Source organism: Conger conger, chromosome 13 (assembly GCF_963514075.1).
Source record: "Conger conger chromosome 13, fConCon1.1, whole genome shotgun sequence".
In the NCBI taxonomy this organism is placed as follows: Eukaryota; Metazoa; Chordata; class Actinopteri; order Anguilliformes; family Congridae; genus Conger; species Conger conger.
In genome coordinates this window covers 30,019,326-30,034,099 of record NC_083772.1, presented here as the reverse complement: position 1 = coordinate 30,034,099, position 14,774 = coordinate 30,019,326, and the positions used below count along the sequence as shown (strand labels likewise).

The window sequence follows — 14,774 nt, the reverse complement described above, 5'->3', positions numbered from 1 at the left end:
TTTTTTTTAAATATCTTTTTGGCCTTTTCCAGCTTTATTGGACAGTATATAGGATAGAGAGACAGGAAGAATGGGAGCGAGAGAGAGAGGGGAAGACATACGACAAATGTCGGACGGTCGGATTCGAACCGCCAACGTCGCGGCTCGCAATGAGCATGCGATCAGTGCTCTACAGGCTGTGCCACCGAGACACCAACTATTTTACAGTTCAGTGCTTTGAGGAGTCCACAGGTGCCATTGGAAGGTGTCTCCCTGCTCAGCTGAGACTCAGTATGACCTGTGCGCTGGCGGCCAGCAGGGTGCTGAGGAGCACAGCAGCCAGGGGAGCGTGGGGAGAGGTGGAGCCGCTGATGGTGGTGGCGGCGGGCGTGAGGGCGGAGGGCTCGGGCTGTTGGGCCGGGCAGTGGCCCTGGTCCTGCCCGATGCAGGCAGCGTAGGCCAGGGCGTACGGGATGTAGCTCTGCTCCTGGATCCCGTGGAACAGGTGAGACATGGGGCCCCTCGCCATCACAGCCACGTCCTCCCCTCCGTGAGTCTCCGAGGCCAGCGGGGCCGCTGCCTGCTGGACGTAGTCTTTAGCGCCTGAGAGAGAGAGAGAGAGAGAGAGAGAGAGAGTCTGAGTTTTAAGCCCTGTTCACTGTGACTCTAACGCATTGTAACTCACCATCACAGGCCATTTAATGCAGAACAACCAAAAAAGAAACAAAAGAAACCAAGCAGACAAGACAAAACACAACACACAACTATAACAAGGAAGACAGAGAAACCAGAAAAGGGGACAGAGAGAGAGAGTGAGAGAGAGAGAGAGAGAGTGAGAGAGTGAGAGAGAGAGTGAGAGAGTGAGAGAGTGAGAGAGAAAGAGCAATGGAGATCAACAGAAATGCAGAGGTGAGGCAGGGTTTTTTTTTTAATCATATAATTCATATTCATTTCATTGAAAGAAGAAAGATAGATTTGGAGGGTGAGGTCTGTGTGGCACAACAGTCTGGAATTGCCCGTATGTGTGACCCGTGAAAGAGTGTGAGCATTGCTAAACATGGGGAGGGGCTGCAGTGCACTACAAGTATCTCGACCTGACCATAGATAGGCCAAGGATAGTCTCCCTTTAATTCACATTAATGAATGAATGTGATTAATCACTGTCACTATAAAGTATAAAGTTTGTGAGCTTGTTGCGTCTACAAATTCAAGTACTTTGACCGAGAATTCAACACCTTTGTGGGATTTATTATATTTGAAATTTGCTGATTGTTCTATTTATGTGTGGAGAGTTGTATCCATGTGGGCGTTACATTGCTGGCTAGCTGTTCTTATTTTAAAGTAAAAATTTCACTCAGACTTCACTCAGTTAACACAACAGCACTCTATGTGGACCAAACTGTGAATAATCTTTTCCTTGCTTTGACCAAAAATTGGACACAGTCAATGGACACAGTTTTCAAAAATCTTGAATTCATTTCTGAGTCAGAATCAACCACAAAAAAAAACACAAAAAAACAGCTCAATTTACAAATTTACACTATTTCCAAACTGATACACTGAAGTTTGAAACCCCTGCAGCTCTCCAGGACCAGGACCTGTGAAAGCGAGACTGGGTCTGAGGCACTTCTGTGGCGTGGCCAACCTGAGGAGGGTTCCGGAAACCAACTGAGGATCAGCTGCTGCAGTTAGTGTGGGGCCAAGAAGGGGTGGTGCCTGAGGGGATTTTGAAGGCTGTTTGGACCGAACTTTTGATTGGCACATTAAAGCTATCTGAGGCATCTGAGGAAAGAGAGCGAGAGGCTGAGCGTGGGCGAGAGCCAGCTTAGCTGGAGGTGCCGGCCATGTGCTTGAATCTCGTGAGACTCGTTTTGATATACGGGCGGCTATTTCTTTAATGCCACAATTTAGAGAGGAGGATGTGGTTTCCTTTTTCGATGCGTTAAAAATGATTGCCCATGAGCGGGGCTGGCCCGAGGGTAGCTGGCCTCTATTAGTATTACTCTATTAGAGTGTGTTAGTGGGCAAAGCGCAAACAGCTTTTGCGGCGCTTGGCCCTGCTACCGGTCTAGAATATGATGGTCTTACAGCGGCGGTTTCGCCGCATGCGGTACTGTTCCAGAGGCCTATCGGAAGCGTTTTCGCCCTTCGAAATGTCAGGCTGGGGAGTCATATCTTAACTTAGGCCAAAAACCGGGCATAGCATTTCATAGACGGTTCAAGGCTAATAAAACCTTTGATTATATGCAGATTAAAGATTGCTGGTGCAATTCAAGGCCAGCATTGAGGCCGCTCTACTGGCTGGCCCTTACAGGGGCATTCACGGTGAGCCTGCGGGGGGTGGTCTGCTGTGATGGATAACATAACGTCCTGAGGCTGACTGCGGGAGGGAGGCTTCAGAGAAGGGAAAGCCCTTTTCCGGAAAGTTAGCCTTCAAACCACCACCTAGCCCTAATGTACCATCAGAGAAAGGTTTCAAAGCATGCTCAAGTGATGTGGAGTATTACCGGCCCCCGGCGATGACTGTGAGGTGAACCCTGATTGCTCCACTGTATCTCCAGTGGCTTCCCCTTCGGTTTACGATGCTCTTATATCTGCTGGGACCGTTTCACTGGCCCCTGGAGGGCAGGAGTTGCCTGTTATGATTTTGAGAGACATCAGGGCTGTGCAATCGTTGTTGTTACTGGTTCATTTGGAGCTTGTTAATGGGAAGGTGACTGTTGGGATAGTTCCTTTATTGCCTGTTAAGGCACTCGGCTTATTGCTTGGCAGTGATCTCGCCGAGTCTCAGGTCTGTGTGCCAGTTTTTCTAGCCTCAACGTGGTTGGGTTTTGCCATGTGGATGTCAGGTGGTTTCTGCCCCTGGCTTTAAGTTATTATTCCGATGTCTGCCGTGCTTGTGGAAACTGTGGAAAGTCTGCATGGTTTCGCTCTGCTGAAACACTACTATATATATATATACATTTGTGGTCATCTCACCTCTGAGTAGTTATTAGCCCCTGGAAGTGAAATCATATCCCCTGGACAATTGACGGCGCAGGTTTTGGTTTCACCTGTGTTTATCTTCCGGATGTCTGGTCGCTTGCCGTTGACAATCTTATGTCCGGGTCCGTTTCCATACATCAGTGTTGTGAAGGGCAACGTATCTGACCCAAACAGCGGAGATTTTCCTGTGGAAGAAAGGAACCATTTTTTTCCCCAAACACTAACGCATTCACAGGCACATGCATGTTATATTGACGAAAAAGAATGTGCATGTGCAAGCATGTATCCCTAAACACAGATTGAGACACACAGTGCCCGGGCATGGGCGCAGAGTGTGAGTATGTGTCTGTGTGTCCACACCACAAACGGGCAGAACAGTGACCGGGCATGGGCGCAGAGTGTGAGTATGTGTCTGTATGAGAGTCCACAACACAAACGGGCAGAACAGTGACCGGGCATGGGCGCAGAGTGTGAGTATGTGTCTGTGTGTCCACAACACAAACAGGCAGAACAGTGACCGGGCATGGGCGCAGAGTGTGAGTATGTGTCTGTGTGTCCACAACACAAACGGGCAGAACAGTGACCGGGCATGGGCGCGGTGTGTGAGTATGTGTCTGTATGAGAGTCCACAACACAAACGGGCAGAACAGTGACCGGGCATGGGCGTAGAGTGTGAGTATGTGTCCGTGTGAGAGTCCACAACACAAACGGGCAGAACAGTGACCGGGCATGGGCGCAGAGTGTGAGTATGTGTCCGTGTGAGAGTCCACAACACAAACGGGCAGAACAGTGACCGGGCATGGGCGCGGTGTGTGAGTATGTGTCCGTGTGAGAGTCCACAACACAAACGGGCAGAAAAGTGACTGGGCATGGGCGCGGTGTGTGAGTATGTGTGAGTGTTTGTCCCCCCCCCCTGAGGGGCACAGAGGGGGGTGAGGAGAAGAGCCCTCTGAGCTGTTTGTTTTCGAGAAGATGGCAGAGGCAGAGGAAATGTCAAGCTGCTGTTGACATATCGCAAACAGAGCTGCAGGACCCCAGCGAGCGCCCACACTGATTAGTCCTCAGCTGTCACACGGCAGAGAGCGGCTGGGGGAGAGGCTGCAGGCACGTGCAGGAGAACCAGGTCATGTGCCGTGAGCTGTGATAGTGTGCAGGTGGGCAAGGTTCACTGTTCCTGTTGCTCATGTGAACGGGGGGGCCATGATAAGGATGATGATGATGATAAGGGCGGCCTGTAGTGGTTAAGGTACATGACTGGGACATGCAAGGTCGTTGGTTCGATCCCCGGTGTGGCCCTAATAAGATCCGCACAGCCGTTGAGCCCTTGAGCAAGGCCCTTAACCCTGCATTGCTCCAGGGGAGGACTGTCTCCTGCTTAATCTAATCAACTGAACGTCGCTCTGGATAAGAGCGTCTGCCAAATGGCAATAATGTAATGTTAATGTAATAAGGGAAAGGAAAAATCTGTTTCCGTGCGTGTTGGTCGGAGGTCGTCGCTTACCCAGAATGCTGTTCCCTCGGAAGGGGTAGCCGTTGAAGGAGAGGGAGTGGGAGTGGTCGGCGGTGACCAGGGTGAGCGTGTCCTCCTCGCCCGTCAGTTCCAGCGCGCGCGCTACAGCGTTGTCCAGCGATACGGTCTCGTGCAGGGCCATGGACGCCCGGCTCTGGTGGTGCCCCTGATCGATTCGCCCGCCTGGGCCACAACGAGGGGGAAGAGACGCTCGCATGAGTCAGCCGCACTCCGTCACAGAGAATCTGACTCCACAGTTCCCAGCAAACAACGTTCACTGGATGTGCTGTTCCCATGGCGAGCAACTAAGCGCAATTACTGGACATACTGACTCCACAGGTTAGGGCTAATTGTGATCTGTGGTCATGCTGGTCATCATGGTTTATGGCCAATTACAATCCGCGGAAACTTTGACGGACAGCGTTTCCATCCAATTACAATCCATCTCTGTTAATTAAAGGGCTGCGCCGAGCCTCCTGCTGTATTAAGGACTGCATAAATTACACATTAGGCTGAAATGAGATCTGCAGGGATGCAGCAGCCATTGTAGTGCCATATGTTGTGAGCTATTTAAAGTCTCTGTCTTTTATTAAGCCATGGCAAAGTTTCAACAGTACAGTAAGGTCCCAGTGCACACGTTACAGATTGAGGCCGCAGGCCTGTGTTCAAACCAAACAGTCACGGAGCCTCTTAGGATCTCCAAGTGGGCACAGAAGGCTGACCTGCATCCAGCTGTTTAGTATGTTAGACACAGACCACTCAGCAAAAAGAACACCCTGCACCATTTCTCATTTGTTTGTCTGACTAGAGGGTCAGTGAGCGCGGGGTCTGGTTGTGGATTTGACAGATTGGCTGAGTGTTGGAGTGATGTCTGTAGTTACCTTCCACCAGCAGGAAGAATCCCTTGGGGTTTTTCCGCAGAATTCGGATGGCTTTTTCGGTGGTCTCCGTGATGGAGGGGTCCATGGCGGGATCCCTATCCACCTCGAAGCGCATGTCTCCGGGCTCAAACAAAGCTGTGATGCATGGGGAGCAAAAGTTAGGACAACAAGGCCATGAGTGCATGTTTATATATGTGCAGTTATATACGTGCTTTTGTGTAGTTACAGTGTATGAAGTCACACTGATGGAGGAATGATTGGTCACTTTGAGGCAGCGGGACTATGAATCCCCATCATTAGGGAGTATGAAATGGCTGAAACTCATTCAGGGTAGTATCTGGTTGTGAGTGTTGCTCACCCATGAGGTAGTCTGTGGTTTCAGGGTCCACGGCGTCAAAGTCAGTGCGGTTCCAGACGTAGTGGGCGACCTAGACAGGGGAGGGTGGTATTGAGTGAGACCTCGGACCTCACGCTCGGCCTGAGAGAGAGAGAGAGCGGGTCCGTCTCTCCTTACCTTCCCCTCTTTCATCTTCAGCCACTCTGAGATCAGGTTCCGCCCATCGGTCCTTTGGCCCCCCGCCGTCGCATCCGTTGGGTATTCGGGGTCAAAGGTGTTCTTGGGAGTCATGTACTTCCTCCCGCCTCCGATAATCACCTACAGAGACACAGACACAGCCACATTACATTACATTACATTACAAGGCATTTAGCAGACACTTTTATCCAGAGCGACATCTGAGGCTTTTCAACAGACCACACACCAAAGGGAGCTTAACATACAGGGTTTCTTTGCTAAGTGTAGATGGGCTTTATTAACCAAGGCCTGTGCAAGTTTCTGTAAAAGCTATCTTATACGTTTCAAGCTCATAGCCTGAAGATAGTTTAGCCATGTAGCATACATTGCCCTGGCGATACACCCAGATTTAAAGTAACTCAGTTTCGTGGTATGGGAAACTCAGGGTTAGAGCTTAAGTTACCTCGCTAGCCCTGTAATCTCACTTTGTGGTATACGCCTCAGATCTTTTGAAGACGTACACGCACAAACACAGACACCGTGACAATAAATAAATGTGATTTGACAGCTTAACTGCTGCGCGATAACAGGAATCCCATAAAGATGATGAGAGTGGAGAAGCGTGGGACGGGCTGGCGGTTTGAGAGCGGGCGCTCACGTTGATGTCGGTGTTGTTGAGCAGCTGAGAGGCGATGTCGGTGCAGCCGTCCCTCTTGGCGGCTGTGGGCATGTCCGCGTCGGTGTACCACTTCCTGCTGGCGCTGTGCGCGTACGAGGAGGCCGGAGTGGCGTGCTGCACTCGGGTTGTCGTGACGATGCCCACCGACTTCCCTGAAGGACGCGGACACCAGAGAAGAGTATGTGAACACAGGAAATAAATGACAAACCCATCCCTCACGGCCAAGGATATTAATAAGGCTCATTTTCACACCCGTCATATGTTGTCTTAATGTAGACCAGTGCTGCCAGGTCCTGTTCCTGGAGATCTACTATCCTATAGGTTTTCACCGCAACCCTGAGAGAGCACACCTCCTTCAACAGCTGGAGATATCATTGAGCTTCTAATTAGCAGACACAGGTATGTCAAATTCGGGTTGAAATGAACACTTTCAGTACGGTAGAGCTCCAGGAGCAGAACTGCAGATCTCTAGCAGTCCTGACGTAGACTGTAGAAATGGTGAAAGGCCTCAGCAGCTCTAGTCGTGATGGGCTTCAGCCCAGCAGGCTTTTCAGCTCAGATCCAGGGAGCCAGGTCAATTAGGATAAATAAAGACAATGATTATATGTTCTGAGTGATTCAGCACAGGCACGGCATGTCTCATACCGCATATTACATCAGCCCAGAGCTGGGCGGCCATTTCATGCTGCACACAGAGGACTGTCAGGACGGAGACAGTCTCTCCCTCCTGTATTAATGTGCTTGTCCCACTTGTGCACATCAATGTGGCCTTGCACAGTGACCCCACCCCCCCCTCTTTTCCCTGAGCCGGAGAGAGTCCCCACTATGTCTGTTCCTTCAAACCCTGTCCCGTGTTACGTCAGCTGTAAGACCGGGTTTCTCAGGGTTGCACTTTCTGGTGGGAATCAGAGCAGGTGAGTGTGACTGATATCTCTCCCCTTGCACCAGGTCAGGGGTGCAAGGCCACAGGAGAGTGCTGGTGTGAGCCGTTGATAACGCGCAGAGGTGCTAACCAGCTAATGTTTGCCTGATCTCCGTGGACTAAGATGAAGGCAGGGCCTGACACCAGCGTCAGAGCAGCAGGGAGGCCTGGCGGTTCCAGTGACATATGCTTATTTGTATCCGGCCACTTCCTCTCAAAACATGGAACCAGCTCGAATGGTGTTCCCCTCCCTGATACCCCACCCCATCTCCTTTCCTCACCTGCGTCTTTGGCCCACTTCAGGATGGAGGTGACCTCGTTGCCCTTCTGGGTGCGACACACGCCGTTCCGCGCGGCGGCATTCACCCCCACCGTGTTCAGGTTGGACTTGACCCCGCACAGGTACGCCGTGCCTGTCGCTGCGCTGTCCGGGATCTGGAAGTCCACACAGTACACCTGAGGGAGGGAGGGAGGGGGTTAGAGGGGGCTTCTCATGCACACACATACACACACACACTGCAACTTTTTAAATGAACATATTCATCACCATTGTTTGTCTCACTGTCATTTTCTCATACCTCAAAGGAAATTTCCCCAATACTTTATCTCATGTGCCCCTCCGGTTGGGAGTTTCCACCATCTCAATATACGAGTGGAAAAACACTAGCTCTTATGTAATTTTTTAATGAACCTATTCATCATTGGTATTTGTCTCCCTGTCATAATCTCTCCTTGGACTCTCTCCAAACTTTGACTTCATACAAGCCAGAAGTTAGTGCCCTCCACCATCTCAACACACTCTTCAGGTGCCCCTCTCCGCGGCGCCTTAAGGGATCTACAAAGGACATCCAGCCAATAGCTGAGTGTAAATCATCCCTCAACTCTTCTACAGTCAGTCCTTTGAATCTATCCAATAAATTATCAGATTATAATCAGGAAGGCCCTTAAAGCCTCTTAATATTCTTTCGGTATTGACATCCCTTCCGCTTTCCTTATCTTTTTGCTTTTAGCAAGGCATTTTAGCCGTGCTCCTCCCCTGTAGGGTTGGGGTATTCCCCGACTGCTCGCTCAGCATGTTGAATCTCCTCCAAGGTTATGCTGGAACTCATTCTATGTATGGCCTCAGTCAGAACTTTAACCTTGCTCCTTAAAACCCTAAATCTAAGTCCCCTGACTTCAGACTCCTCCGCTGACAAGTATGGCTGCTCATTATCTCTGAACCACATATTTTTCCTCTTACGGGCGTGCTTGCTACCACCTCGATAGCGTGTGCGAGGGTTTAACAATGCATTCCTTCCTAACCCATCCCCCGTCAATCTCTCATCAGGGGGGCCTAGGGCCAGGTCCTCGACAACACACACACACACACTCACATACACACACACACACACATACACACACATACACACACACACACACACACACACATACATATACACATACACATACACACACACACACACACCTCTTCTCTGCCTGAACCTCATAGCCCTTTTCTAATGTATTCAAGCCTGTGACTCACTGTCAAAAACGTGGGAAAATGGGGAGAAAGGGAATGAAGGAGAAAACAAAGAAGGATAAAGGGGAACAACATCAACTTTCAGCTTTATTGTCCTGAAGGAATATATAACTCATCTCTTCTCTTCTATCCTCACTCTTTCATCTGTGCTAAGCAGACACCCCTGGGGGGGTAGAGGATAAACATACATTTCCATACCCCTCTAAAGCAGTAGTGTGCAGCAAATCTGCATGTTGGGGTGGTGGGGAGTTCTCCTCTCTGTCTTAGTTTGATGGGTACATTACCAGTCATTTTAAGTATTAGTTTAAGTCTGTGTGTGTGAGTGTGTGTACTATATGTGTCCCATCCACAAAGTTCAGTGAAAATGAAGGGTCTGAGTGTGTGCATATGTCCGAGTGTGTTACCTTAACCAGGCCCAAATGGGGGAAGGTATCCATGGTCATAACTGTCTCCTCTCCGGTCCGGTTCTGCAATTGGCCCTTGAGGATCCGGGCAGCGGTCATGGTGGTGATGCCCATCCCTGCAGAATGATCATGAACATGGTGTTAATGGAGAAACACAGGCTGTCTGTGGACTAATTCTGCTGACAGAGACAGCAGTGACGGGATACCTTCAGCCCTGCACTCGCCAAGCGAATGGTGTTTAACACTGTATCTCTTACCATCGCCCAGGAAGAGCACGATGTTCTTCGCCACGTTGGTGTTGAGCTTTCGGCTGAGGGCAGATTGGAGAACTTTCTGGGCCTGTTTTCTCCAGAACTCTGGGTTCTCTTCCTCTACTGTGGAGAGAAGAACCGCCACACATGAACCGCCACACACGTCGCCATGGCAGCCCAGCGCGTTGCTCTGGAGACGCCGCGTTCATGTGGCATCGCTCTCTCAGACCAGGCTGAGCTGGGGTGGGTACAGGAATGTCATAGACCAGCTCTGTGAGGGCCGCACACACACACACACACACACACACACACACGCACACAGACACGCACGCACACACACACACACACACACGCAAACGCACACACACAAACTCCTGCTCTACAGGCTCAGCAAATGCTTTGTACTCAGACCAGTGTTCAAAATCACATCTCTCTGCATCCCTCTGACTCAAACTTCACACGCTCACACTCCAAATCAACGTGAAAACATATGCATGCGCTACAAAATGCCTCAGAGCTTCATCTCTGTAAAAATGATGAGAAGAGGCTGAACATCACAGAAAAACACTTAATGAGAGCCATGTGAAGCCCATAGAATATGAACGCTGAAGAGGCCTTAACAAAGCAGGACGAAAAAGCTCAAAAACAATTACATAACATAAACAATGGGTCATCATACAGCATGTACTCTCTTTACTGAAAGAGCAGGACACGTACGCATGGAGTTACTATGTAAGCGCACATGGCTATCAATGTCTCACTAAATGATAGATGAGAATTCATTAGTCAGATGTAACAGGCATGTGGAACACCACATGCGGAGGTTTCTTGGGTTACCAGAATCTACTTTTATAACTTTAACTGGAGTTACTCTACGGTGGAGCTGTCCTCTAGCTTCAAGTCAGTCAAGTTTGAAAAATGAAAAATGTTCTTGTCCAATTTGTTTTTCTCGATGTGATGGCGCTTTAGCTGTAAATGCTCACTGAGAAATGCTCACAGTCGGAAAATGCGATGCATCACTCAGACACTGGAGTCCTCTGAAAGACCCCTGCGGGATTTGGTCTGGACTAGTAGCAATTTCAGGAGCCAGCATTTAGCAAAAAGGGGATCAGGCTGGAGAAAGATGCCATTTCTGTACAGAGATACACTGCTTTGCTTCTTTCATGTTTTAAAATACTGCTGGGAACAATGCCAAAGTTTCGCAGTTGAGCAATCTTGACATGGACAGTCAAAACTAAATTCAGGGTGCATAATGTTCGCCAGAATCATGCCACAGTTTTGAAAGAATGCAAGGAAATGCCAGCTGACACTGTAAGCACATATTTTGTTTTTGTTGGTTATTACGACAATCTCTTTTCCCAGCAGTTGTTAAGTTTTACAGTAGTAGCAGTTTAAGAAGTTGCAGTTTTGGTCCCCCAAAAGTTCATAGTTAACACAGACATCAACCCGTCCCTGATTTAGCAACAATGCCGTTTACAGAAAAGTATAACACACTGCTTCACTGTACATGCACTGCAGTGTGTGTTTTTGTTACTTATCCAAGGTAGCAGTGTGTGCATGCATGCGTGGTCATGCAAAGAGCCATAGTTAACAATAAGAGGTGCGAAATCTAGAAAAGGTAGCCAAAGCCGTGAGCGTAACGCAATGAACAGAGAAGTAAAAGTTGCCTGCAGTCAGTGTAAGTCCAAAGTTGAGAGAGCAGAGTGAGGTATATCCGCTGGTGAGCTCAGGTGAACAGGGCCCCTCAATCCTGGAATGGGTTACCGTGGTGACTGATGGCTCTTACCTGGGGCTGCAGCAGTGCATACGCTGACCAGTAGGCACAACCACATGGCAGACAGACGCAGAGTCTCCATGGCAGAGCTGAATGGGTGGTGCAGTCCAGCAGTTTGACTGCAGGTCTCGGGACGAAGAAATATAACCCTCTCGTCAGGTCAGCACATCGCTCCACCTGCCAATCAGCTGCTTGTCAAGGCGTCATAAAACGAAGCCGATAATGATGTTGGCCGTATCTCACCATGTGAACGACAACCGCTTATTCTTCACACTGATTCATCGCAGATTTATTATGTGCAATTATTACTTATTTGGCAGATTAATTAGTGACAGATATATTAGTAATTTCCAGACCTTGTCCAAGGCTTCATCTACAGCCAGATAAGGAACTGAACTGGCTACGTTCGGTCTAAAATCCCACTGCCATCCATGTCCATGTCCACCATGGCCACACTGGTCATCAGGTCACATGTACTGTAAGAGGATGCAGACAAGCTCTTTCCTGAGTGGTTTTAATTCTAGAGGAACAGGGTAAAATACAAATTTAAAAAGGGAATAAATACACAAGGAAAAAAACTCCCGCTACCAGAAAAGAGCGCAAGCAATAGACCAAATCCATAGGCATCATTTCTAAAAGAGAAAGTCCACTGGTGGAGAGACAACACAGCAACTTCCACCGGCCATTTTTTTCACTGAAGCTAGTCCAGCAGTGTGACACAATGACGAACCAAGGGCCAAGGCTTCATTTACTCTAGCAGCAAAACTTTTGAGAAAATTCCATGCCACATGAAACAGGTACCAATGGTGCCATCTGGTCAAAGGGGACTTGTGATCTTGAAGATATGTTTTGCTTGAGGGTTCACATATACCCTATGAATAAAATTATACTGAATGATTGGTGATACTGCTTCTGAGGTGCAAGAATGATATTAGACTGTGTCCCAGTCCACAATAACAAATATCCCTGCCTCAGGTGGTGGTCGTGGCTAAATACAAAAACCTGAGTAACTGCAAATGAATCAATGCAACCAAACTAATTGCTGAAGGCAGTAGGCATATTGGCAACACGTGTTCTTATGATGCACTATGAATGCTGTTATAAGAACTACTAGGTAATTATTACAACCCATATTATTTTATAAATCATTGCTATAAAAAAATATAAGACCAAAGAGTATAATGTATAATTATACCCCTGCTCGCTAGCAGACTGTGTAACAGGTGATCATAATGTATTTTATGAAACGGATATGTGCAATCTGATTTGTTAATGGCAGTGTGTCGGGGAACAGAGGATCAAGTAAAACGCATTCAAAACAGCAATTCCCAAATCTAGCAGTTTAACCATAAACACCCTCATTTACTGTCCGACACTCTGAACACCGAACACAAATGTATCAACTCTTAAAACTTTTCCCACGCAAAATATATTTATTATATTTCATTTGGTATCAATTACATTGACAAATTCACTGATAGGCAGAGCAACCTGTTGGACCAACCTTCAGAATGCACAACCCACAACCAGATTAAAAATAAGGAATTTACAACACAGATTAATATTTAATCTAAAGATGGGGTTCAACTGCCATAAAACAATGAAGTGTGCAGACATAGGCCAGTAACAATCACAAAATAAATTAATGAAAAAAAAAGGTAGATCAGCCAGTAATTAAACCAAGTTATGAAGACAGCAGTGACACTCTGGCCTCCACTTTATTTTTGTATGGGCTGATCTAGAATCCCCAAAATAGTGGCTGTAGGTGAATGAACCATTTTTAAGATCTGGAATCTTCATGGCATGAGAGATGTCAGAGTGACGTTTGCTAGGCTAACCCCATTGAGACAGACACATGCAGACACCCACACACACCCAATGGGTGACTCCCCACCCATTTACCAAATTATGTCTTCCCAGTTCCTGCTCTTTATCTCTTCTGCAGACCCCTATGAGCTGGCCCTTTGAAGCCTCCTATAGCCCAATGGTGTATGAGGAATTCGTTCCCTGACAAGGGATAAAATAATGATATACCGCGGCTATGACTTCTAATGATTTTTTACATTATCGGAACAGCTGGAACATACCATATGATAACCGGCTGGATTGAACCAGCTGCTAGTAATTGGCAACATTTCACTTTTTCCTTTTCATATCTTTCAGGCTACAAGGGCTCATAGATATCAAATGGACCACATTAAGCAAACAGAGCATTATAATTCCTTATATCCTATTGGACAGTATGTTGTATGTAATGTTATGATTGACTACCATTTTTACACTTTTATCTTTATTTTTTTATTTTTACTATAGCCTGTTGTGACATAGAGCCAGGGGTATAATGCACCGTACCCTTTGGTCTTATAGTTTGGCATAGCGATGATTTATGAAATAAAGGCTGTTATAATTAGCTATGAGTTATGAGTGCTTATATCAATATTTATAATAAGCGATAAGACATGATATGTGTTTCTTTGCAGAAGTAATCCATTCATTGTTCATATTGGAATATTGATTGCTGAATTGCATGGGTTTGGGTGTGGTATGCCTCGTTGTGTCCTGTGTTAAAATGCAAAGTCTGTTTCTTTGTCTTCTCTATTGAGGTGTTTCCATTCTCACTGCCAAGCATTTATAACTCTTCAGAAGAAATACATCACGCTGTGTAAAATCAGAGTGAAATTTCCATTTGGCTTATGTCCACCTCTCCACGAAACCTAACTTTTGGAACTCGTGTTCACCTTCGTAATACCTCCAGAACGGTTTAGGCTTCAGACAAATCCCCTTTACCTGCATTTCTGAAACTAAAGAGATTAGGAAGTCTTCGTATTAGATCCGGAACTGGTGCCATTTCCATCTCATGATAAAAGCTTTTTTAATATTGTTGTGACCAGACATAACTGGACACAGAATTTCAAATATTCTCCAGCTTTATGCGATTTTTAAGCCATCTTTTGATCTTTTTCTTTTTTACACCACATTTCCAGAATCAATTCCCTTCCTATATGTTATTCTACACGGAAACAAAATACAATCAACCAAAATCATAAGCTTTTATCTGCTTTACACAGATCTATAAACTTATTCTTAATAAAAACAACCCCTACTCTTCTTCAGTGCGACCTGTCTCCCTGAGGGTTGGAAGGAGATGGTGTGAGAAAGAGCGTGAAACGGAGAGAGAGATGGAGAGAGAGAGCATGAAACGGAGAGAGAGACAGAGATGACGCAATGAAAGTGGTCTTGGAAGGGAAAGCACGTACACATTACAGGCACAAAAAAAATGGAACCACTAAAGTGAAGCCAAAATAAACATGATAATGACATCAATAAAAAGTAAGTATGAAAAAATGAAGTTATAA

At 47.1% G+C, this 14,774-nt stretch overlaps 1 protein-coding gene across 1 annotated transcript; it reads right to left on the bottom strand.

The window, feature by feature from the left end:
- Nucleotides 1-256: 256 nt before the first annotated feature.
- On the bottom strand, nt 257-11,500 carry alp3 (alkaline phosphatase 3). The gene is made up of 11 exons (XM_061216523.1): nt 11,431-11,500; nt 9,651-9,767; nt 9,394-9,509; nt 7,752-7,926; nt 6,528-6,700; nt 5,870-6,010; nt 5,714-5,783; nt 5,356-5,490; nt 4,466-4,657; nt 3,033-3,149; nt 257-582 (listed from the first exon to the last, which is right to left on the bottom strand). The coding sequence occupies exons 1-11, from the start codon at nt 11,498-11,500 to the stop codon at nt 257-259; spliced, it is 1,632 nt and encodes a 543-aa protein (XP_061072507.1).
- Nucleotides 11,501-14,774: the final 3,274 nt, after the last annotated feature.